This window comes from Syzygium oleosum, unplaced genomic scaffold (assembly GCF_021117445.2).
Source record: "Syzygium oleosum isolate NSW1041296 unplaced genomic scaffold, Sole_v2.1 Sole_v2.02, whole genome shotgun sequence".
Taxonomy (NCBI): Eukaryota; Viridiplantae; Streptophyta; class Magnoliopsida; order Myrtales; family Myrtaceae; genus Syzygium; species Syzygium oleosum.
In genome coordinates, this window is record NW_026607486.1 from 17,543,431 (window position 1) to 17,568,259 (window position 24,829).

Consider the following 24,829-nt stretch of genomic DNA (forward strand, 5'->3'; position numbering starts at 1 on the left):
AGGCAAGAACAGGCAAGGGACTGACTTCATAATCCCCGCGCAGGCCGTAAAATACCATATCAACAAACGGGTCTGGACAATAAGTTAGGGACGATGCGATGGCCCGGCCTCGAACCGGGAGGGCCGCTGAACACTATTAGTTGTGGCCTAGGGTCACGAGGGAGCTTGCTTTGCTCATATGTCCGGTGCTTGATTGTATTGTAAGTATGATCTTTTCTTTGTTTGCTGTAGCCAAGAAAAAGAAGGGAGCACGCTTTGAGTTCCTTTTGGGGGTGGATGAATGCCGACCCTTTTGACTTGCGCAAAGACGACGATCTGATTCCTCGCCGCCCAGATGCGGAGATTTGGTGCAGGTGCAGTTTCCGGAAAAGAAAGCAATCGTGGCAACGTGATTTTGCTGGGGAATGACTTCCGACATATGCGGACAAGAAACAAGGAAAAAGAACAGTTTTCTCAAGCACTCGCCTTTGGTTTGACTTTGCTTTGCTATTGCCTAAAGGCGAAGAAGGCACGTGTAAAGTTTGGTCGAGTGAGCAAATTAATGTGAAAATAGAAAGATATTGTTGGCGATTTGCATAGACTGTGAATATTTTCCAGATAAATTGTCCTTTAAACAAATTTATTTGGAAAACTTCTTGTGTGATTAGAGAGGAACTGTCGCTACTTCGATGATTCATAACTTCATAGAGCAAGAAAATGGACCCAAAAAAAAATGACAATCAAATACACGTGCTCAGCAACCGACCAAGCCCACATTCTCTAGAAGGGTCACCAGAGAAGATGAGAGCCATGTCGTGTTTGGATCTCGTCACAACCACGAGGCGCCGTCGGCGAGTCCGATTGTTTGGCAAATTCAGCCCTGATCAAGAGTAAATTCAATTCGGAGCTAAATATGGGTGAGGGACAATGGCAAATATGTACCAGGAGGGAAAGACGAGAAGGACTATGAGAAAAGAGTCAAAGAGTGCTTGAAATTGTCTAGAGGAAATCCGACAAGGGCCGACAACGTGCCTCGATCAAATATGAAATCGTAACGAGACGATCTGCCTACTGACTCGAGATGATTTGCCTACCAACTCGAGGCATGGATCAATGTGGATTGCAATAATAACCCAAGCCCGGGCTTTTAATATGTCCTTGGAAGTTCGACGATATCACTTTATTCAATCAAATCAAATCCGTGAGCACTTACAATAAAATTCATGAATAAATCATCGCCGATTACTAATCATCATCTAAAAAGATCACGGATCGATTATGCTCGTGAGGTAAATATTAAAATGAGCCTATATAATAAAATTTATTTATAAAACTCAATTTCCTTAAATTATTTCTCCTTCTAGCTTAGTGTATGGTCGGCTACGCGTGACCCTGTTTCGTCCAATCACAACATGACGCACCTTTAAAATATTTTTGATATCATCACGGCGAAAAGGCAAAAAGGCAGAAAAGGAAGCCTGAACGGGACAAAAACAAAATAAATAAATAAATAAATAAATAAAGGAAATATATATATATATATATATATATTTTTTTTTTGAAAATAACGATTAACAGAAAGTGAAAGTGAAACTCGTAATTTTCCAGAGCTCGAAAACTATGTCCATCTCACAAAACTCTACAAATATCCTTAATCAAGTAGCGATGACCATCTTCTTCTTCTCCTCCTCCTCCTCTTCCTCGCACTTCTCCTTCGCTCCTCCTCGCTCGATCAGGCAATGTCGTCGGCCGTCAGCACGGAGCCCCTGCTCCACCGCAGCTTCCGAGAGATCTCCGGGCCCCGCCTCCGATCGAGGGCGCTCCGGCCTCCCCCCGCTTCCCTGAGCTGCGCCCGCGCCCCGAAGCCGCCGTTCCGCCGCGCAAGGAGGTCGTGCGGCGTCTCCGGGCCGCGCCGCGGGGGCGCTCTCGGCACGCGAGCCGCGAGCTCCTCCTCCTCCTCCTCCTCCTCCTCCTCCAGCACGGCGGTCGTCGAAGCGTTCGAGTCCGCCGACGTCCTCTTCCAGGAGGCTTTCCCTCTCCGGAGAACTGAGACGGTGCGGACTTGAGCCTTTCTAGCCTACTTCGTGCGTTTGTAGTTTGATTGAGTGAGCGTCTTGTGATGATGATCTGCGGAGGATGTTTCCGGTCTCGGTGAGCCTCCGTCTGCTTTGTCGTGTGATTTGTGCTTCTTCGGTGCTTTAGTTGCTGAGGAAGTGCTAAATATGCAAGTGATCGGTTCTCCTTTCGATGTTGGAAATGCGTACTGTCTGGAATCGGAGCTCCTTTTTCCTTTGGATCGGATGTTTCGCGCGCGATTAGAATTAGAGTTGTTGATTAGTTTGGTGCGTGTATCTGTTCAGGTGGAGGGGAGAATATTTGTCAGATTAGATCAGGGGAAGGATAAGCAGAAATGGAAGCTCACCGTTGGTTGTACGCTTGCTGGGAAGTGGATTCTTCACTGGGGAATTTCTCACGTAGACTATGTCGGCAGGTATGGCTACTTTGAAGTAGAAAATGCATCTGAACACCTGAGAATTTGAGTTCATCTTCGTGACGAAATATTCAAAACGATGCTCAGTGAAATTTCTTTATAAAAAAAATGCAGCGAATGGGATCAACCTCCTGCTGAAATGAGACCTCCTGGATCAATTCCTATCAAGGTTCCCATTGACCTTTTGAGCTCGGGTTCTTGTTTCATTTGCTCATTCACTCGAACATGTAGTGATCTTTTCTTTTACTTTTGAAAGGACTATGCAATTGAGACGCCATTGCAGAAATCATCTACAACGATGGATGGGGACGAATTTTATGAAGTGAATATAAGTATCGAGTCCAACAGCAAGATTGCTGCCATAAATTTCGTTCTGAAGGTTCTGACCAAATAGCAGTTAGCATCAGCATCTTCCAGTCATTCCCCAATATAAGCAAACTTTTGTAGATTTTAGTGAATATCCTCTTTCCTCAACTCAGAGTTTGGCTGCAGGATGAAGAATCTGGATCTTGGTATCAGCATAGAGGGAGAGACTTCAAGGTGCCTCTCATGGATTCTCTTCAACAGGATAGCAACATTGTTGGAGCTAAAAGGGGCTTTGATTTATGGTCAGGTTGGAGAAGTAATTTTATGTTCAGTTAGAATCTAAATAACTGCTGGCCTGTCCATGTTCTTCTATTTAAGGCATAACTTCTATCATATTCTTCTATTTTTTTTTTCAATTACACAGAAATGCCGAACACAACCATATTTATGCTGCACAAGTATGACCTTACAATTGTTAAAAGGTTATAAATCTTTTGGATCTTTACTAATGTAAAATCTGTAGGACTGTACTCAGATCACCATTTGCACATGTGCTTGGAACTATGATTGTGGTTTTTCATCAGAGCAGGTGTTCTATAAGCCGCATTTTTGTATGCTTCTTTCCTCCAATGGTGGAGTAGGTCATGGATCAGCAGATAGTTTCGATTTCTTTTTGTTACTGTCAATTCATGCCTTTCTCTCTATTACATTTTTACTGATCAACGGATACTTCTTTGACTCGAATCCTAGGTTCCCTGGGACAGCTATCTAACATACTCTTTAAAGGAGAAGGGTCAGAATATAAGGATAAAGAGGCCAGCAGTGACTTGGAAGTCTCAAAACAAAAACTGCGGCGCCCTGAGGGATTCTACGAGGAGCTGCCTATTGTTAAAGAAGTTTCCGTTCATAACTCTGTCAGCGTTTCTGTTAAGATCTGTCCTAAGACAGCTAAGACTCTTGTATACTTGGAAACTGATCTCCCTGGAGATGTTATTGTTCACTGGGGAGTTTGCAGAGATGATTCTAAAAAGTGGGAAATTCCAGCAGCCCCATATCCACCAGAAACAAAAATCTTCAAGGATAAGGCTTTACGGACCTTGTTACAGGTAAATCATTGGATTTGATAAACTTCCTTGCTACAACACCATGGATATTTATAATAGCTCTCTCTTGCACCTGTCAAGTGATTCTCCCCAAGGAGGATATCGCATTGTTCATAATTACATTAATCTATTCTTGCAGCCAAAGGAACAGGGAAATGGATTTGGGGGATTATTTGCTTTGGATGAAGAGTTTGTGGGATTCCTTTTTGTTCTCAAGCTAAAGGAGGATGTTTGGCTGAATTGTATGGGAGAAGATTTTTATATTCCGGTATCTAGCACGAGGAGTTCTTCTCTTCTTAGACAAAAGGAATCTACCAGTATGGAGACATCTGGAAAAACCGCGGAAACAAACACAGAAGTCAGTAGCACCGTATACACAGATGAAATTATCAATGAGATAAGACACTTGGTTAGTGATATTTCATCCGAGAAGAGTCGCAAGACGAAGACTAAAGAAGCACAAGAAAGTATTCTCCAAGAGATTGAAAAGTTGGCTGCTGAAGCCTATAGTATTTTCAGAAGTTGCCTGCCAACTTTTTCGGAGGAAGCTGTTTTGGAACCAGAGGTACTGGAACCTCCTCCAAATATATGTTCAGGCACTGGGACGGGGTTCGAGATATTGTGCCAAGGTTTTAATTGGGAATCACATAAGTCTGGAAGGTGGTATGATGAATTAAAGAAAAAAGCTTCACAATTAGCTTCTCTGGGTTTCACAGTAATTTGGTTACCACCACCTACTGATTCTGTGTCACCTGAAGGGTACATGCCGACGGATCTTTACAATTTAAATTCAAGGTACCATCCTTATAAACCCTATAAGCAATGTTTAGATGTGTGCACTTTGGTTTAAGCTCACTTAGAGCTGATTTTTTCTACCCGCTTTATCTGTTTGAACTATGAATCTTGAAACTATAATAGCGGAAGTATCTTGGATTTGGTCGACTTATTTTAACAGTTGGAGTTAGCAGTCTAGAATTTCCTTTTATACTTGTCATGTGGTTTTTGCGTACCAAAACTTCACTTTGCATTGCCCTCTTAATGAGATTCCTCTTGATGCCTTGGCATGTATGATGTCTATCAGATATGGAACTATTGATGAACTGAAGGACCTCGTGAAGAAGTTCCATGAAGTTAACATAAGAGTTCTTGGAGATGCTGTGCTTAATCATCGTTGTGCACAACACAAGAATCAAAACGGTATATGGAATATTTTCGGTGGTCGTCTAAATTGGGATGATCGAGCTGTAGTTGCTGATGATCCTCATTTTCAGGTAGTTGGCGTTAGTTGATGCCTATTATCTTTTAATTTTTTTGCTTTCCCCCGCAATTTGGTCATTTTCAATCTCTTTAAGATTCTTTTATCTACATGATCTTGATCAAAATACAAGAATCTCATTTTGCACAAGACACAAAAACTCTAAGCATGCATACAGTCTTTCTGCATGATTAGACTGTGACAGTGTGGTGTCAGATCTATTCTTAGCTATATGATTCTGTATGACTCCACTCCCAGTTTCTTTTAAAGAATATTGTGCTCCCTGTTCTCTTTTGTGACAAATTTTTATTCTTAGTAAGCTTGTTTCTAATATCTTGAGTAGGCACACCGAACTCAGATGATTAAAGTTGCAGGTGTCATCATTTACATCTCATGTGAGGATACATTATCATCTGATTTAGTCAATTTGCAAAAACGAACAACCTCTGTAAATTGTTAATTTGTGACCAAATGGCGCGTTGGTATGTATCTCAGAAGATCAAGTGTATACAATAATGGTAACTGCACCATAAAGAATGCCATATATTTAGTATTGGCAGTGCATATTGTTCTTCATTTTCGTGTTTGGCAATTTTAGGGAAAAAATCTGTTATTTTGATGCAAATGCAGAAGTGATGTACTGGAATGATTGATCAAGGAAAGATTGTCCCATTATCTTGCATGCAAGAAACTGAGCAAGGATAATAGAGTGAGAGAATGAAGCTAATTTTTGTCTGTGGGGAAAAACTTAAGTTGTTGGTGTAGAAATATTACACAGGTATAAAGCCTAAAAAATTCTATGGATGTGCAATGTGGAATACTTGATACTGTGTTAGTAAGACCTACCCAAGCGCTAAAGTTATTAGATGGGGGGAAGACTCCTCTATATGACGCCCAACATACCTTGTAGACATGCGATGTTGGATATTTCAACTATGCTATTGATTGACTAACTGCAGACTGCATGTTAGGCTGCCAAAGTAGCTCAGAAAGAGAGTGCTGCTTTTAGAATTAATGATCGAAGACTTGCAAAATGGCAGCAATTAAGTTAAATTGAAAAAAAGAGCATTAGCTTAGAGAAATTTTTCTGCTCCTTTTCTACTAGAAGTAGTCAAGGGTTTTCTCAGTTTCTGGTTTTGGTAGAATAGTAGAAGTGATAGACTTATGCATAAGGATGTGTCAATTTGCTAGAAACTTTTGTCAAAGCAAAGTCCAAATTTATCATGCATAGTCTCTCTTTGGCAGTGCCAATGTCATGGTAGCAATAGCTAGAGTAGTTCTCGGCACCAACATTCCGTATGAGATATTAACCAGTAAAATACCAGAAATTACTGGTTCGGTTGACCAATTCTAGTGTTGACTTGGCTATCTACATGCAAAACATGGAACAAGACCACTTGACTTTCCCTTGGCCAAGTACCTTTATGAACATATCCATGTTGTAAGGTCATTCCATGAAAGAGACCAGATATTTAGTGTACCCATAGTGCTCTTAATTTCAGTTAAGTGTACAGTCTATGGGCATGTTTGATGACATGCAAATTCAATTCATCTGACTGCATCCCCAGGTGTCACTGACTAAGTTTTGGCTTATGAATTTCATATATCGGAGTATTTGTGTTACTGAATTTGCTTCGTTTGCTCGTGCATGGTGGGGCGGAACTTTTATTTGCATGACCCAGGGTTCTCTTTGTTTCTGTTTGGGTTCATGCTGAGGTTTGAGCATGCTCTACAACTCAGTAATGCTTTTCGAACTCTGAATTAGATATCGTGATTTAAACATCATAAGAATTCATATTTGCCCTCCTAGACAGTTTGGTGACCTTTTTTTCTGCCGCAGGGTAGAGGCAACAAAAGTAGTGGAGATAATTTTCATGCTGCCCCAAATATTGATCACTCACAAGATTTTGTGCGGAAAGATCTGAAGGAATGGTTATGCTGGCTGAGGTTAATGCTGAATACCTTCTCTGTTCATCTGAATACCTCTTATCATTCTGACAGCCCGCTCCCCTAACGGAAAAAGGATGGATCAAAGTAATTGTTTTGGGTTTTCATGGAGAAGTTGGCTTGGTGTGTGTAAATATTCAAATTGGCTTTTCTCCTTACAAATTCAATATCGTACGACTTACTATCTTTAGTGGTAGCCCAACTGGTAAATTTTCGGTTATGAATATCTGAGTGGCTGCAAGTACATGCTGCCTGCTTTATTCTTGGTTGTGAATGCTGGTAGAGCTAAGTTGCAATGGCTGACTACCTCATTTCTTTTCATTTTGCGAACTATTCAATACTTTTGAGGCTTTATTCCCCCTGTTTTCTCTTGACTAAGTGGGTATCTGAAAGCGTGCCCTCTCTCTTTGTTCTAACCTCCTTCAAGTCAGTTTCCGGATCCGAGTTGACCCTCTGCCGATGATTTCTGACTTTTAATTTGGTTGCACTTATGGCCTCGCTTCTCATGCAAAATTCTGTTTCTGTGATGATAATCCTTTAAAGGTCTTACTATGGCAAGTTTGTTGGTGTCATGCCATTTTCAGGAGCGAAATTGGGTATGATGGATGGAGGCTCGATTTTGTTAGAGGCTTTTGGGGTGGCTATGTCAAAGACTACTTGGATGCTACTGCGCCTTATTTTGCTGTCGGTGAGTACTGGGATTCTCTCAACTATACATATGGGGAAATGGATCACAATCAAGATGCACACAGGCAGAGAATTGTCGACTGGATAAATGCTACAAATGGCACAGCTGGAGCATTTGATGTCACTACAAAAGGAGTTCTTCATGCCGTAAGCACCGTCACTGATAAGTTGCCCTTTTAAGTATTCTGGAAACATAGAGACTCTGGTTAAGTGCCCTGACTCTAAATAGAGGAAATTCATTCAGTGTTTTGTTTTTCTTTTTTGGATACGTATGTATACTATGTCAAGTAATTTGTTCACGTTATGCTTCAAATAGAGATGTACAACTATTACGCTACTGGACCTACTGTTATTCAAAGTAGTCATGCTCTTGGATGTTACCGGTGAAGGTGAACTGTAGACTAGAACTCAGGCTTGAATCCTTAACTCTTGTATGATCTGCACTTGATGATTCTCACTAATTAGGTTGCTGAAGGATGGGCTGTTATAAATTACTTGTGTGAGCATTAACTTTACCACTGAATATCTTCAGTAGCAAATTCTCTTGATTCCCGATGTTCTTCGTGTTTTCTAACTGAATTAAAGGATATAAGTAGGCGGGAGTGGTGCCACTACCTTTACGAACAAATTACATAGAATCTGTAGAGTTTGTTACCCTTCTCTAAGTTTTAATGATGTGTACCTGATGTTTCAACATTCATCCATAAGCCAACTTCTGGCATTATGGATAACTGTAATTTTAATAACATCATAGAGAATCTAGAGCACATAAAACTGCATGCACCCACTTCTTCCTTATCCTCCTGTTGGACATATCTTAGATGTATGTATTTCCAGTTGTATGTCGAGAATTTCTCTTATATGATTTTCATGCAGGCGCTGGATAGATGTGAATATTGGCGACTATCTGATCAGAAGGGAAAACCTCCAGGGGTTGTTGGATGGTGGCCATCTCGAGCTGTAACATTTGTAGAGAATCATGATACTGGCTCTACCCAGGTCAGAAGTTTGTAGATGCTACTTTGTTCACCTTATCTGATCTTAATCCTTTCGAGGACTGTGTTTCAAAAAGGTACTTTGTGTCATGCTAAAGCAGGAGTTCGAAGAAATTAAAAAAAAAAAAAAAAAGAAACACCATGCTGAGTGCAATTATTCATCTTTAATCGAGAATATTTGGGTTGTAGGTAAACCACGTATCTAACGTGTTAAATATACATGGCCACAACCTGACCTGAGAAAAAGAAACCCAATGAAATAGTCCACGGGCTTCTATGTCCTGTGTCAGCTTGAACATTTTCCTCTAGGTGGCTTTAGAGCATGCATGAGGACAGGAAAAGGTAAAAGCTAGAGATGAGCGACATCACGAGCAGCCTCGCTGTTGATTACTGAAAAGAAGGGCCAATTATGCAAATTGTGCCCACTGTATATTGCTTTTAGTTCGTTCAATTGTAGCCATTTTTACATATATATAAAATGAAGAGTTGCTGTACGTAGTATCCCGAGTGTATTCCCTGAAGAAAAGGAACACTTGGAGTCAATACTTGATACTGGGAGGACAACATCTCATTGCATGTTTTATTTTGGTTCTCTTGAAGGGTCATTGGAGATTTCCTAGTGGAAAGGAAATGCAAGGATATGCCTATACCTTGACGCACCCAGGAACTCCAGCAGTGTTCTATGACCACATCTTCTCTCACTACCAATCTGAAATTGCTTCACTTATCTCTCTCAGGAATCGCAACAAGATCCATTGCAGGAGCACTGTAAGTAACGGAGACTGCTTACTATTAACCAGATCATATTTAGACCCGCCCACCTTCTTGTCAGCACTGAATGACTATTACAAAGCAACATGATTGGTTGATAAATGCAAAAACAGGAATCCAGAAAATGAGTTAAAATAGTCAAATGAGCGAGGCACTTCCAGGACAGATGAGGTGGCAGGTGCTTTGCGCATGCAGGGCAGAATTTTTGCACATGCTAGTAGTAGTCCTTAAGATGAAGGGGTTTCTTTCAATAAGGACCCAAATCCTATCAAAGAAGGACAAAATGGAGAGAAGTATAGATTGAAGGATGGAATAATCCTGTCGGCCACTGCTTAATTCCCAACATCATGTGGCACAATGAAAACCAAGAAAAGGGTTAAGCTTCTAGGTTGAGCTGTGTCCTCGCGGATTTAAATGTAACTTTCATTCAGAAACTTGAAAGGATTGGGGAGAATAGTTTTTCTCCTTTCAGCAAAAGATAAAATTGAGAGAAAGCTAAATTAGTTAGGTGAAAGAAATCTTGAATGGGCTGACGGGGAAAAAACATCACATTTTTGGTTCTCTCCATTCATTTTTCTTAGAATATTTCCACTTGATATGTTTTTTTTTATTTTTTATTTCGGTATTAATGGGACTATACTGTTTTAAGCTGCACTCGTGACGACTCTGGATGGGTTAAGTCTTTCTTAGGAAACCAGCTAGCAGGTTTATTTACTGTGGACTCTTTCACTGTTGTAGATCAAAATAACCAAGGCCGAGAGGGACGTCTATGCGGCCATTATCGACGAGAAAGTCGCAGTGAAGATTGGACCAGGCTACTATGAACCCCAAAGCGGGCCCCAGAAATGGTCTCCGGTCCTCGAGGGAAGAGATTACAAGGTTTGGGAAGCTTCTTAATGTTATCATATAGTAGCATTCATTCCCAACCGTATGGATTCAGTCACCAGAATGTTCATGGATGAAGTCCCCTCGAGTATATCCTCGAGCCAGTTGGAGCATACCCGAGCCCGACGGCGTGTTACTCCAATATAATTATGCACAAATTATATCGATTTATACTTGGTGTGGTTACTCGGTCCAGCGAAAAGGTAAATGCAGATGCTGGAAGCAAATAGTTCAGTGATGATTGCAGGTAACTCCATCACTACAGATATAGACTGTATATTGAATAAGAGAGTGGCCCGGGGATTGCATCCCGTGTAACACCTTTTCTTTTTTTTTTTGTTAAAATGTAAGAATAACGAAGATGCCATCGAGCATTGATCGAACCCGTGGAAATCGTGCAGTATTCTGCTGGAAAATGTTGTTCCACGATTGTACTCTTCTGCAAGAGCAGTTCTGTTGTAAAAGAATATACTTGTGTATACGCTATCGATACGTAGAAGTCTGGTAAAATCCTACGAAGTTCTCAATAGTACTTGAGATTAAGCTATTCTCGTTTGGCGTCTTCGTTTTTCCATTTTATTTGCTCTCCTCAATTTCTCTTTATGTGAGCCGCTAGGAAGGGGGAGCAGCACTAATGTTCAACTGCAGCAGCCCTTCCTAGCCAGTTCACTACGCAAATTTGTTTTTTCTTTCTTTGGCTTTTGGCAGCCGTTATTGACTATGGAAATTTTTATAATGCATACTGTCAGATTATATAAGGACCCATCCGCTAAATTAAAATGCCAATTGCTGAGATGAATTGTAAATCGTCCTTCAAGTCTATATCTATATTGTCAAGCACGTGGTGCTACAGTAGTGTATCATGTCACGAGTGCCAGCATCTGGAAACTGCGGCAGTCGATCGAACCGATCCAACCGGATCATCTCATTCCGACCGCTAGTTCGATTCCCCGATTTTCTTTGGTTTATCTGTTTCTCTTTTTTATAAAAACTCTCGCGGGGCATTTTGGATGTCGCAGAAATAGGAAAAGCACCGAAGAAGTTCGAGGGAGACCAATGACGTCATTAATCGAATTTTTGCTTGTTTTGGTTGCCGTCGTAGCATGAGAAAAACGCTGTCGAAAAAGCGAGAGAGAGACTCGGGGCGGGGGGGTGAGGGCGAATATGCCTCAACACCCGGCTTGATTCCCAAGCCCTTCCTCGACATTCGACATTCAACATTCAACAACCCCTGTACTCCCTCTCTCTCTCTCTCTGTCCCTCTCTTGCCTCGAATCGACGGCCTCAGATCGCGAATCCCTTCTCATCCGACGCTCCACGTCGCGCCTCGCCATTAAAAATCCCGATTCTTCTCCCCCGTTCGCCATTAATCGCAGGGTTCCCTTCATTAAAACACGCCCCTCACCGAACTCGCTTCCCATTTTTCCCCCTTCCCCTTACCCCTTCGCAGCGACACAGTGAGAGAGAGAGAGAGAGAGAGAGATCCTTCGGTGAGGCCCCTCTCCATTTTCCTCGTCTCCATTTTCTCGGGAAAGAAGGGAAGTTGGTGGGGGGTGGGAAAATCAAACAGGGTTTGCAAATCATGGCGAAAGGCCCCGGTCTCTACTCCGACATCGGCAAGAAAGCCAGAGGCTCGTCTCCTCCCTTCGCTCTTTCAGCTCTGTCGTACTTTCTTTTCCTTTGCCTTCTTTTTGGGTTTCTAGTTCGGTCGCGTCGTGATGCTTGCTGTCGCTGCTCATTTGGAGCTAATAGCTTTTTCCTGTGCGCTCGCGTGCTCTGGCGCGCGCGCGATTTCTTGGGTTCTGTGGCGCAGATCTTCTGTACAAGGATTACCAGAGCGACCACAAGTTCACCATCACTACCTACACTTCCACCGGAGTGGTAAGCTTCCCTTTCCCTTCGTCGGCCAGCCAGCTCTTGTTTCTCGAGTCGCCGTTTTTTTGGTTTCGGCTCTCTTTGAGCTCTGATTTGCGTAACGTGGATATACTGGATTGGTGTTTCTTGTACCGTACGGATGCTGAACCGAGTAGATGAATTGAACGTACCGGTTTCGCCGTCGCTTTTATATCCCGTTTTGAGTTCACGTTTGATTCTTTTCGGAGGAACTTGGTGTTGTGATCTGGTTATTGAGGAGTGCGGTGGATGCGTTCTTTTTTGTGGGTTCGAGTTTAGGCATGTTAGGCGACGGTATCTGCAGCTTCTGCTTGATGTTTTGATTAAGTCTTTGAGAAATGAAATGGTAACTTTGGGAGCTGTTACTCTATGTACGGGATTGTGGCAGATCCGTCGAGTTTGAATTAATGGTTTGCTTGCTACCAGAAATACCGGATTCCGTTTGACTCGGCTGTAGATAATCGCTTTGCTAATTGGCTTGTGATAGTTCGTTATGCGAAAGGAAAGGTTCGTTTTCGAGTGAGGTTTAATTACTACTATCGTTTGTCTGATGTAAACTTTTGGTTTATGCGTTTTGCATTGTTGAGTCATTTTCGGAAGTGACCATCACCTTGGCTTTCTGAAGCTGAAAGCAATACTGACTTTTAAACCAAGATATGGAATTGTCGCGGCCATTACCACATTCTTTCATATTTCATTCGTCTAGAGTCCTTTTGCTGGCTTGAGGTTTATCCCTGGGGAAAGGGTGTTTGTTGATCCATTCTATTCAAGCCATCAAATGGGGAGGACCTTGCTCGTTGAGATTCTCTTTTTCCCTGGTGTGGCTACCTTTATTGCGTTAAGTTTTCGTCCTCGTATGGCCTATCTTGATGTATCTAGTTTTACCAGCAAATTAAGGCCTTACCAAAAATTACGTGTGGGAATATCGATGGCCGAAATGTCTAAACTATGTTGGCATTTGTCGATGCCTTGTATGGGTTTTAAGGTCGATCATATTCCTGCTGAGGTTGATGGTGTGCCCATTTTGCAAAATACTAGCTTATTATGAGGTTTCAGCTAAGCTGTACATGAGTGGTGTGTTTGATCGTTCTCTTGTTAATGTATTTCAGGCACTCACTTCTACGGGAATCAAGAAAGGAGAGTTTTTTTTGGCTGATGTGAGCGCTCAACTGAAGAACAAAAACATCACCACTGATGTGAAAGTGGACACCAATTCCAACGTTAGTGTCTAAGCCCTTAAGGGCATTATCAGTTAATTTTCCTGTGATTCTCTGTTTGCTTGCGTGCATGCGTAGAGAGAGAGAGAGCATGTAGGCTTTCCATATGGATCATCTTTCTCTGTACGGATAGCAATATTCAATTTTTGTTTTCATGTGAAAAATTATGATCGTTTGGATTGTTAATGTTGAACTGTTTTCTATTCTTGTTTTGTGCATATGTAGCTCTTTACTACCATTACCGTTGACGAACCTGCTCCTGGGCTCAAGACAATATTTAGCTTCATTGTTCCTGACCAGAGATCTGGTAAGGTGAGAACCTTTTCCATTTGCTCTAAAAGTGTGATGTCACTCATTCGCTTTTCAGTATCTTTTGTTTTTCCATGTAAATTGGATGCTTCTCAATCTGATTTATGGTCATATGGTAATAGGTGGAACTCCAATACCAGCATGAGTACGCTGGGATAAGCACAAGTATAGGTTTGACTGCAAATCCCTTTGTTAATTTCTCTGGAGTGGTTGGAAACAACGCTCTTGCTCTTGGAACTGATCTTTCCTTCGACACTGCCACTGGAAACTTCACCAAGTGCAATGCTGGATTTAGTTTCATGAATGCTGATCTTATCGCATCCTTGACATTGTGAGTTCTTGAATCCAGGAAAAAGGGTTATCTGCGCCCTTCTTTCTCATTGTATTTTGTGCCCTTGCCACATCCATTTTCGTGTACATATCATATCATCATGTTTCGATAAATACATTATACGATTGGGTTCAATGACTTATAATCTTTCATGGGAATATAGACAAGTGGATTTATCTCTTTGTTCTGGGTAACTAACATGTACAGCTGCCTAGGAAGTATTGATTGCTTGCTTGTAGCAGAGTGTCACTTAGCACTGAATGTTTAATTTTCCTGTTAAGGTTTTCTTGCATCCCTGATAGGGGTATTTGTTTTGCATACACAGGAATGACAAGGGCGATACCCTCAGTGCTTCCTACTACCACACGGTCAGCCCGCTAACCAGCACTGCCGTCGGGGCAGAGCTGTCTCACAGCTTTTCGAGCAACGAGAACATGCTCACCATCGGCACCCAGCACGCGCTTGACCCGTTGACCACGGTGAAGGCTCGGGTGAACAACTACGGCAGGGCGAGCGCTCTCATCCAGCACGAGTGGCGCCCAAAATCCCTGTTCACCATCTCAGGGGAAGTCGACACGCGAGCCATCGAGAAGAGCGCCAAAATCGGGCTGGCATTGGCTCTGAAGCCATAGTGCGGAGTAGGGGTCACCTCATTTTATGAGCGAAAAACGCTGTTTCAGTTCTTCCGCGAAAAGAAAAAAAAGAAGAAGAAAACGCCGTTTCAGTTCGGTGGAGGGAATAAGGTAGGGGTTAGAACGAGACCTGTGTATCTTGTCTTTCTTGATTTAACTTTTGCCCTCAGTTTCGTTTCGAGTCTGGTGGGCCATGGATTGTATAAAATAATTCGAGCTGGGCACACAAATCCTGTGCGGTCATTTTCCACTTTTTTTCCAGTACTCCCATTTTATCCCATTTCAGTGCCTCGAACGTTGGCTGTACGCCTTATTTGTCCTTGGAATGAACACGTTCGCCACTTCTTTTTGTCGTCGTAGTACTCCTTTGCACGTGTGAAGCTGTCACTGCCGACCCCAAAAACATGTTTACCAAGGGTTGCGGAGACGTGAGGTCACTGGGCACACAACGTTACTCTGGACACGCGCTGCTGATTTTCGTCCACATTCAGGAGATTTCCCGAGTTTTTAGTCTGAAAAGTTTATTTTCAGTACCTACATAGCTTGAGAAGGACACCCAGTTGGTGAGTGAACAGGACACCCTCCACGTTAGCCCCCCCTAAATGAAGGTTCACGTTTTCCGCATGCTGTGAAGGCAAGATTCAAACGGAGAGAACTCCACAGAGGCCCAATCTCGTGTGTCCATCGCAGCGGTTATAAGATTCATAGCCTCAAGAAACAGACGGGTAGCAACTTTACTAGAGAGACTCAAAAGATCACACGCCGTATGGGATCGCAAATCTAATTGCACATCCGGCGATCGGTTAGACATCATCGTACCCCGCCTCAGCTTCAGATTTATCACGTTATAACACCAAGAATCCACCAGTCATATATCGAATAGCAATAGGAGAAGCCTCCACGACTTACATTCTTAATATTTGCACCCACATTTTCATAATACTGGAAAATATGTAATACAAATCGTCTCCTCCTCAAACGATAACCAGATAGGACTTTACGGTATCAACATCCTATTAACTCCTTATTTGGACGACAGTTCACATCCTTCTAAGTTTTTTTTTTTTTTCCAAGACAATACATCACCAAGCGCTCATTTACCATCATATTAACAGCCAGGCGAAAGTGAAACCACGGCCCCATATATATACTCGACTTACTGCGCAGCATGCGCCTGAAGGAGACCCTCCCTGATCTGGGTTGCGACATCTCTCACAGCGCCAGGACCATGTGGGATGAAAACAGAGCTGGATTTCGAGGATGCACCGATTTCCTTCATCGTGTCGAAGTATTGGGTGACCAGGACCATATCCATGACATCCTTTGACGTTGTTCCTGGAACATTCTCGGAGAATGCCAGCACACTGTCCCTCAGCCCATCCACGATAGCCTGCCTCTGCCTTGCTATCCCTAGTCCAGCCAAGTATTTGGACTCTGCATCTCCCTCAGCTCGCTTGATCTGCAGAATCTTCTCTGCTTCAGCTTTCTCATTTGCGGCCACTCTCAACCTCGCAGCTGACAATTACGTAAAACATGTGAACACCATTAATCTACTTGTGCCGCATGATTTTTGTTCAGATACACGTTATTCGACAACCTAACTACAAGGGGAATCTTGGTCAGGATTATAACTTCCTCAACAGAAGCTAGATTTTTAAGGTATTTTCTAATGCACATTTAGCAGCCAAACCAACAGCATTAGATTTATCTTTGCATTTGGAAGTTGATGTCTCATGTGAGGACATCATGTGTGGGCAATTTAGATTAAAGAATTTGGATCAATTAATCCCTGTCTTGCAATGGTCAAGAATTTGACTCTTTCCAAGACTCACCTGAAATTCTCCAGGAAACGCATAACAGCAACGCACATTAGGCACTCCTTGTCTGGAAAAAAACCAATAGAATTGCCTATCTTGGTGCTCTAGATATTTCAACCTTTTACTTTTGCGGGTTAGGTTAACAAACACTCTTATATTGCTTACACATATATTCATTGATTCTGCAGGAACTCATCAATGGGTGAAAACTTTCCTTTTAGTAGGGCTAAAGAAACAATTTCCGTATGGCAACCGTTTTGTAAACTAAGTAAAAGAAATGAAACATGCAACATCCTATCATCACAAACGAAATCAGGAATCTACCTGCATTTATCTCATTCATTGCTCGCTTCACATGCTCATCTGGTTCAATATCTACAATGAGAGTCTGAACAATCTCATATCCATAAGCTGACATAGCCTGCATGTGCAGAATAGATATATAAAACACAGATCCCTTCAACGAAATCATCAAGGAGTACCTTAATAATATGATATACCTTCTCAAGTTCATCCTCTACAGCTTTTGCTATTTCATTCTTCTGTTCAAATGTCGAATCAAGCTCCAGCTTGGGAACGCTTGCACGAATGACTGAGGCAAAGAACAAAAAAAAAATGTCATTTCTGCCCCATCTCTGACATTCAAGGATTCTGGCATGCGGAAGCAATAATTGCTCCAAAGCAAACAATACAGCCAACAATTTAGTGCATTCAAAGATTTCGTGTTAAGATCCCACGACATGCAAACGAATATTCATCTCAAATATGCACTAAATCAATGCTTCATGAAACGGTAAAAATAAGTAAACTAGCTCAAACTCTGATTACTTCTGTTGCCCCAACATAAAGATGAAAAGTTTGAATTGACCAAGGAGAAGAGAGGGAAGGGGAATTCTTCTTTTCGCTAGCATATACCAAAGATATTTAAGTTGCATCATGTTGCTAAAATGCCGGAGGAAGAATTTTCAATAAACATTCCGCTCCGAATAAGTCTTCCAAAAATACAACTCGGAAAAAGAAGGTTTTAAATATCGTGGTAATAGTTAGCAACTCACGTAGACATGACAAAACAGTCCAATTTAGCCAAATCTTACAATTTAGCTTACTATGAAACTGCTATCTCTTCATGTGCGTGAATAACCATTATCCATCTTCTTTGCAAAAACTTTACGCTACCGTGTCAAAAACAAAAACAAAACTATTCTGACCACATGTCTATCAAGAAGGGTACAGCAACTTGACCACTGCCTTCTGTACCAGAGATACATTCCTCTTTCTTAAGGGATTATGTTATGTGTCCATGCTTAATAACGTCAAACTTATACATACATACATACATATATATATATATATATACCATACCATCAAAGACATAGGCTTGAATCTGCGCCCTGGTGTTGCTGAGCCTATAGAAAGCATCGGACGCCTTTTCTGCCAGTGCTCGATATTGGATGGAAGCAACTACCGTGACGAAGACATTATCCTGGAGATAAAGTCGTCTATCAACATATACTGACTGGTCAACATTGAGTAAAAAACACTAATAACTTGATGCCAATAAGCTCCTTGTTGGGCTTGTGCTGTTTCCCTTTCTAATTTGGCACCCCGCTTGATGCTTCTAAACTGAACCTTACAACAAATGAAAACATAAAAGTGGTGCCAATTCTAAAGCCACAGCTTCCAGCCAACACACGTGCTTATGCTAGCAACTAATCAACTTCCACAGAAACCAGGAAAACATGTATCTATGCATTATGAATGAAATCTCATAGCCAGCGCTCTTAGAAATACTTTAAGTCACTCCTGAAACAACAAAGAGAGGTCATATTGCATTATGAAAAAAAAACCTTAGAAGCATAGTCGGGAATATTAAGTCGTGATTTCGTGCTTCTGTATGCCATAGGTCTGCCAAAACAATAAAATCGAAGCATAGGATGGTGAAGTTCCCCATGTTGGTTCTATTTAAGTGATGACACTACATTACTTAAAGGACTTCTGAACAACCAAACCATTTAGAGAAAACTTCAAACATCTCCAACTCAAATTTAAGAAAACTCCTCCGAAATTCTCAAATGAATACAGATTAAACGAAGGTATATTTTCTTGTACTCGGGATGGGTCAAATAGCCATCATACCTTTGTCTTTGTTTCGCACCGGACATCCAGCTGCTGTACGCGTAAAGAGAGGTGACCAGCCACCTGGCTCCCCAAGCACCAGGGCAAACAGTGGCATCCAGGCTCCAGCACATCATCAAACTTGCCAAAAGTTTCCTTAACAGCTACAGTTGACTGGTCCACCTGAATACATCCCAACGCTTGTCCCATTTCTCCGTTCTATAATGCAACAATTAATTGGTTCAGATTCTTAATGCCAAAAAGGTATAGAGATATAGACAAGTTAAACGAGCTACACGCAGCATTTAGCCTGCCAACAGATGGAGTCAAATTGACACAAAAGGGAAAAGATGCATGCACAGTTTAGGCACAAACAGACGCCTGTGCATGAGAGAGAGAGAGAGAGAGAGAGAGAGAGATCACTTCAACAATAAATCACCAACACTGGTTGCTTATGCAAGATGTAACAAAAAGCTAAAAGCTCAACTGAATTCTGTTATCTGTGCAAAAGTACCTGGAAGACACCACAAACACTAAAATCTACCACTCATGAAAAAAAATCGCCTTCTTGAAAGAGCCCCAGACAATTCTAAGTCCTTATATGGGGAGGGGGGGGTAGCGTATACAGACTTCAAAAGGATAGTAACGCGAAACATATGATGTGTTTCTCATATTTGGCTTTCCCATACCAAACCCAAATTTAACTTAAATAATTAAACCAGCTAGTTCAGATCCGGTGGGGTTAAAACTGCTATATTTTACCCAGTCAATGACATTATATCAAATACAGCTCTATAGACCCTGCATATCGCTCCTCATTGAAGCCGAAGACAAAATACTTAAATTGTCTACGACATATACCTCGGAGCGCTTCCAGTAAGAAACACCGCTCGCCTCCTATCCTACGGTGTGGATGCAACAAAGTGAATGGAGGCAAGGCCGGCAAACAACGTACGCTCGACCTGACTACAATGCAGGGGAGAGTAGTAGAAAATAGTTTTCGAAAAATAGATTTTGGTCGTCTATTATCTTTTTTCGTAAGGCTATAGTCGAACCGAACTAGGAGATAAGAAATGATTCCGTCAAACAATCATCGATCGCACGACTAAGGACCATTACACTAAAGTGGTAAGATGCATCCGTCGACAATTGATGGGGCGGCGAAATTTCAACAGCCAACAGGTCAAGGATAAGCATTATATACCTTCCTCGGGTCTATTCACCATTAAACATCCAATTGAGAAAAGTGCTAATCGACAACTACCGAATAAGACAGCTTGAACCAACATAAAAAATAATAATAATAAATAAGACGGCAAAGGACACTCAATTCCTAGCTCCTGCGTTCAAATGAGATAACAATACTTGCACGCAAATTCTTCCGCATAGCGCACGAAATAAGATGCAGACTACACCGCTCGACCGATGCGACTACGTTCATTTTCGCGCGGGAGGAACCTACCCCGAAGCCACGGAAACAGATGACGAGGGAGCTCCGCGAAATTGTCAGAGCACGAGATCACGGAACGACGAAATACGCATTTCGGCTTTAGTGAAAAACCGGTCTCAACATTCAATTCCGGCCAACCCGGACTCGACTCAACCTCGTGGAAATCGCGCTATCACCGTCCCGAGCAGATGCCTACAATCACGCTTCGAAAAAAACACAACATTCGTCCCGCGCGAAACCCTAGTTCTCGCGCAACGCAGCAGAAGAGACAGAGCGCGAGAGAGAAGAGAGAGAAAGAGGAGAGAGAGAGAGAGAGAGAGAGAGAGAGACCTGGCGAGGGAGGAGGCCGCGCCGGCGGAATTGACCGGGAAGATACTTCCGGTCCGGGCTTTATATAGGGGGGTGGGGGGGGGGGGGGGGGCGGGGCGGGAACGGAACGGAAGAGGGAGGCCGACTGTCCGTTACGCGGAGGAACGGAAATTCTTTTTAAAGAAAAAAGGGAAGTGCGCAGTTAATTTTTACCGTGTATTTTTACTTTACCGTGCCTAACCAATTTAACCCATGAATCTGCCACCCCAAAAAAAAAAAAAAACAATAATCCGTTTGGTTACCAACGTTCTTAAAAAAACGAGTGGGTCTCCCGTTGACGACGCGGAAGTCGGTTTCTTCTTCCCGTTAGGCCCACCCACGGCCTTCGGGGCACGTCGTATCGTCGTCGTGCACAAATACCAGACTCTCTACAAAAAAAAAATTTCCGCTATAGTTGTTTCGCCAGAAATAAACAATTTTAAAATTATTTTCATAAAAATGATCGTTAATATCGCTTGAAATAATTAATAGATTCGAAATATTTTTATTATCGACAATAACTTATGGAATATTTTATGTTCATCGATATGAATAATCGTTTTTAGGAAAACGTCTCGGTAATCATTCATTTTCTGCTAAACTGTTGGAGCCTTTTTTTTTAACTCTCCATTCACTATGTAAGTCCTGCATAATATTTTTCTATGCGTAACCGGATTTTCAATAAGCTGATCTGTGGTGAGTTAGAGCTTCATCTTTCGACGAATGTATAACTTATGAATCCAATTTCTGAACTTATGAGCATCCGGAATTCATAATGCGGACAGCTCGTTCTGAATTTAGTTCGAATAGGTTTTATTCTGCAGATAAATGCTCGAGCTTTCTCTTCTCCCGAACAAAATCAAGAAAAAGAAACCATCAAATCACATGGTGGGCGATCGATAGCATGGGTTCCGGCTTCCTTTGAGGACATGCTTCCGGAAAGGGGATAATAGCACAAATAGTCCCTCGGCTTTGGTCCAAGCGAGCAAAGTTGTCTCCACATGACTCAACGTGCAATGTCATCCTTCGATTTTTCATTTGCTTTCAGAAAGCAATCATGTTCTGGGCACTCGGACCAGGTCTCACTAAGGGTGAGTGGTTTTAGGTTTAGTACTAGTTCCACCTGAAAACTACCCATTGAAATAGGTTCCATTATTTAGAACCTATCCTAGTTTCACCTATATTATTAATTGCACGATTGTAATAAAATAATCATCTTTAATAGCCACCACTTGCTGTTACAATTCATTGACCACAACTTATATTTATACATACGAAAAATATGAAATATTAACAAAATAAAAGTTTCGATCGTAAAATAGAAGCACGGACTAGTAGTTCTAGATTATACAGTCGTTATCGAACGCCATGGAATACCGCAGGATCACGCGAAGACAGAGACCAAGAGAAATACAAAAACTTATTCCAGGTTTCACCTACTTAGGGCACGCATGGTAACTTGCCAAATATTGATAATTTCTGTTTTTCTGTTCCCAGAAATAGGTTTGGAACAGAAATCCGTTTGGTAACGCAATTTCATTTTTCTATTTCTGAAACAAATTTCTATTCCAAAAATAGGTTTGAAATAGAAATCAGAAGTTAAAAAAATTTACTTTTCTATTTCTGAAACAGAAATTAGAAATTGGCAACTCTTCTCATCGCTCGCCCTCGCTACAAGCCGGCCACCCCCGCCGCCACTCGCTATTGCCGCCGGTCTCCTCCTGCCACCGCCAGCCATTGGCCACCTCCCGCCACCGTCAGCCGGCCACCGCCCAAAAAAAATTCCAGAAAATCCATAAAAATTGAAAATTTCCAGAAAAATTCATAAAAAATTCTAGAAAATAAAAAAAAGTCAGATTTCGGGAAAATAGGAAATTTGTTGAATTTTTTCCAAAAAAATAAAAAATTTCAAAACTTTATAGAATGGCTTAGAATACCTATGCTACCCACTTTGAGTGAAATTTAAATTTTTTGATGTGCCAAAAAAAACAAAAAATTCAAAAATTCAAAACTTCATAGAATGGCTTAGAATACCTGTGGCCACCCACTTTGAGTGAAATTTAAATTTTTTGAGGCACCCAAAAAAATTAAAAAATAAAAAATTTCAAAACTTCACAGAATGGCTTAGAATACATATGGCCACCCACTTTGAGTGAAATTTAAATTTTTTGAGGTGCCCAAAAAAATTAAAAAAATTAAAAAAATTTCAAAACTTCACAGAATGGCTTAGTGTGGCCACCCACTTCGAGTGAAATTTAAATTTTTTGAGGCGCCCAAAAAAATTAAAAAATCAAAAATTTCAAAACTTCACAAAATGGCTTAGAATACATATGGCCACCCACTTTGAGTGAAATTTAAATTTTTTGAGGTGCCCAAAAAAATTTAAAAAATTTCAAAACTACATAGAATGGCTTAAAATACCTGTGGCCACCCACTTTGAGTGAAATTAATTTTTTTTAATTTTTTGATTTTTTTGGGCACCTCAAAAAATTTAAATTTCACTCAAAGTGAGTAGTCACAGGTATTCTAAGCCATTCTGTGAAGTTTTGAAATTTTTGATTTTTTTTTAAAAAAATTCAACAAATTTCCTATTTTCCCAAAATCTGACTTTTTTTTATTTTCTGGAAATTTTTATGAATTTTTGTGGAATTTTTCAATTTTTATGGATTTTCTGAATTTTTTTTAGATTTTTGGAATTTTCCAGATTTTCTAATTTTTTTATTCCATTTCTAAAAGAATAGATTTTTGTTCCGGAAAATAGAAATTTGTATTGTTATCAAACGAATTTCTATTTTGGAAACAGAAATTTTGTGTCGTTATCAAACACACATTTTTGCTTAGAAACTCGTCCACGAAATATAAATAGAAAATCTATTTCTGGCCAGAAATTGATTTCTGGAATAAAAATGTTACCATACACGCCCTTAGAAACTTGAAACCTACCCGTCAGAATAGATTTCCTAATTTTTTATGAGCCGGAACCTATTCTACATATCTTGAAAGTTGGAACCGCATAGGTTCTCACCAATCCGATTATAGGTTGTTCAATTTCACGTTTTGCTCTGAAAGTATGCTCACCCTTGGTTCCACCACCGAAGTGTACTAGGTTCCACGAAAAAAGCGTGCTCTCTCTCTCTCCCCGTGGGATCTCGCGCAAAAGTCAAACAGTACTATATCTGAACGCTTAGGGTGCGCATGAATACCATTCTGTGCCCGGAAACTATTTCTGAACAGAAATGATTTTTTTTTATTCTGTGCCCGGAAACAATTTCTGAGTATTTGAAGGCGTTTGATAAACCTGTTCAAAATTTCTATTCCTAGAGTAGAAAAGATAAATGCGTTTAGTAACTACACAAAATTTCGTTCCCAAATAATATTTTAATAATATTTTGAATTGTTTAATTTTTTTTTCTTTCTACCATTTTCTTCTTTGGCCATGGCCGGTTGCCGACGACCGGCCACCGGCGAAGGCGAGGGTCGCCCTCGCCGGCCACCGGCGAAGGCGAGGGTCGCCCTCGCCGGCGAGGGCGTCACGGCCCTCGCCGCCCGAGCCTCGCCCAAATTTGGGGAGGCCGAGTCTCGCCGTCTCCGGGCGAGGCCGACCTTGCCGCCGCTGACCGACGGCGAGGCCTCGCCTCGCTCGATCCGGGCGAGGGCGACCCTCGCTCCCGCTGGCCGCCGGCGAGGGCCGTGACGCTCGCGCCGGCCCGCTCGTGGCCGCGCCGACCGGCCCAAATTTCAGGGAAGAACAACACAAAAATAAGAAAAGAAAAAAAAAAAAAAAAGAAGAAAAACTGATTCTCAAATCTGAGAAACAAGAAGAACTTCTTTTGTACTTCTTGTTTCTCTTTCAAAATGCTTTCTAGCACAAATTTTTGCAAAATGTGCCTCGAACAAAAAGTTTACAAACGCATTGCGTTCCCAAACTATTTTAACAAAAGAACGAAATTTTCACTGTTTTCAGACGTTGCCAAAACGGGCCCTTATGCTGATGAATATCCAAAATGCTTCGGGTACCCACTTCTCTTCGACGCCATACCTGTCATTCAAGCCGAGTTCAATCATCTATATCTACAGAGGCTCTGCTTTACTGGATCTTTGATTGGTTTCTGCATACGGGCGAAGAACTTTGCGTGGACGTGGGTGTTGGTGGAGCTGATGTTTTCGGGCAGCAAGAAACGATGATGCAGACATTGAAAAGGAGATCGCGTTCCCATTTCCATTTTGTGCCCCACAGATTTGATTAATGCGAAACTGTCGTGACATCCGACGCTCGAGTGGGGGTCCCTTTTGATTAC

General features: G+C 41.5%; 3 protein-coding genes across 9 annotated transcripts; 2 read left to right on the forward strand and 1 right to left on the reverse strand.

Moving 5' to 3' along the window:
* The first annotated feature begins 1,617 nt into the window (after window positions 1–1,617).
* On the forward strand, window positions 1,618–10,966 carry LOC115669797 (alpha-amylase 3, chloroplastic). Of its 2 annotated transcripts, XM_030590930.2 has the most exons (13): window positions 1,618–2,033; window positions 2,340–2,470; window positions 2,585–2,639; window positions 2,727–2,849; window positions 2,963–3,083; window positions 3,527–3,882; window positions 4,019–4,674; window positions 4,961–5,150; window positions 6,975–7,081; window positions 7,666–7,915; window positions 8,645–8,767; window positions 9,364–9,531; window positions 10,273–10,966. In XM_030590930.2, the coding sequence occupies exons 1-13, from the start codon at window positions 1,719–1,721 to the stop codon at window positions 10,429–10,431; spliced, it is 2,754 nt and encodes a 917-aa protein (XP_030446790.2). In that variant the 5' UTR covers window positions 1,618–1,718; the 3' UTR covers window positions 10,432–10,966. The 2 variants fall into 2 exon arrangements, with proteins under 2 accessions (XP_030446790.2, XP_056161720.1); XM_056305745.1 differs by lacking the exon at window positions 2,585–2,639 and having other exon boundaries at window positions 1,889–2,033.
* An 861-nt stretch (window positions 10,967–11,827) lies between these two features.
* Window positions 11,828–15,051, forward strand: LOC115690535 (mitochondrial outer membrane protein porin of 36 kDa). The gene is made up of 6 exons (XM_030616941.2): window positions 11,828–12,050; window positions 12,233–12,300; window positions 13,422–13,532; window positions 13,755–13,841; window positions 13,961–14,169; window positions 14,495–15,051. The coding sequence occupies exons 1-6, from the start codon at window positions 12,002–12,004 to the stop codon at window positions 14,799–14,801; spliced, it is 831 nt and encodes a 276-aa protein (XP_030472801.1). The 5' UTR covers window positions 11,828–12,001; the 3' UTR covers window positions 14,802–15,051.
* A 655-nt stretch (window positions 15,052–15,706) lies between these two features.
* Window positions 15,707–20,536, reverse strand: LOC115689769 (hypersensitive-induced response protein 1). Of its 6 annotated transcripts, none has more exons than XM_030616024.2 (6): window positions 20,514–20,536; window positions 18,755–18,952; window positions 17,981–18,101; window positions 17,119–17,210; window positions 16,943–17,039; window positions 15,707–16,316 (listed from the first exon to the last, which is right to left on the reverse strand). In XM_030616024.2, the coding sequence occupies exons 2-6, from the start codon at window positions 18,941–18,943 to the stop codon at window positions 15,958–15,960; spliced, it is 858 nt and encodes a 285-aa protein (XP_030471884.1). In that variant the 5' UTR covers window positions 18,944–18,952; window positions 20,514–20,536; the 3' UTR covers window positions 15,707–15,957. The 6 variants fall into 6 exon arrangements, with proteins under 6 accessions (XP_030471884.1, XP_056161768.1, XP_030471813.1 ...); XM_056305793.1 differs by lacking the exon at window positions 20,514–20,536 and adding an exon at window positions 19,853–19,945; XM_030615953.2 differs by lacking the exon at window positions 20,514–20,536 and adding an exon at window positions 19,248–19,393.
* Window positions 20,537–24,829: the final 4,293 nt, after the last annotated feature.

Excerpts from the sequence above, each read along its gene's own strand:
- LOC115669797 (XM_030590930.2), top strand. The coding sequence starts at position 1,719 with ATGTCGTCGGCCGTCAGCACGGAGCCCCTGCTCCACCGCAGCTTCCGA. Across the intron at positions 2,471-2,584 it reads CACGTAGACTATGTCGGCAG|CGAATGGGATCAACCTCCTG; the intron begins GTATGGCTACTT and ends AAAAAAATGCAG. Across the intron at positions 7,916-8,644 it reads CAAAAGGAGTTCTTCATGCC|GCGCTGGATAGATGTGAATA; the intron begins GTAAGCACCGTC and ends ATTTTCATGCAG.
- LOC115690535 (XM_030616941.2), top strand. The coding sequence starts at position 12,002 with ATGGCGAAAGGCCCCGGTCTCTACTCCGACATCGGCAAGAAAGCCAGA. Across the intron at positions 12,051-12,232 it reads CATCGGCAAGAAAGCCAGAG|ATCTTCTGTACAAGGATTAC; the intron begins GCTCGTCTCCTC and ends TCTGTGGCGCAG. Across the intron at positions 13,842-13,960 it reads CTGACCAGAGATCTGGTAAG|GTGGAACTCCAATACCAGCA; the intron begins GTGAGAACCTTT and ends ATATGGTAATAG.
- LOC115689769 (XM_056305793.1), bottom strand. The coding sequence starts at position 19,930 with ATGCTTATCCTTGACCTGTTGGCTGTTGAAATTTCGCCGCCCCATCAA. Across the intron at positions 17,211-17,980 it reads TCAAGCCTATGTCTTTGATG|TCATTCGTGCAAGCGTTCCC; the intron begins GTATGGTATATA and ends TCTTTGCCTCAG. Across the intron at positions 16,317-16,942 it reads AATGAATGAGATAAATGCAG|CTGCGAGGTTGAGAGTGGCC; the intron begins GTAGATTCCTGA and ends CGTAATTGTCAG.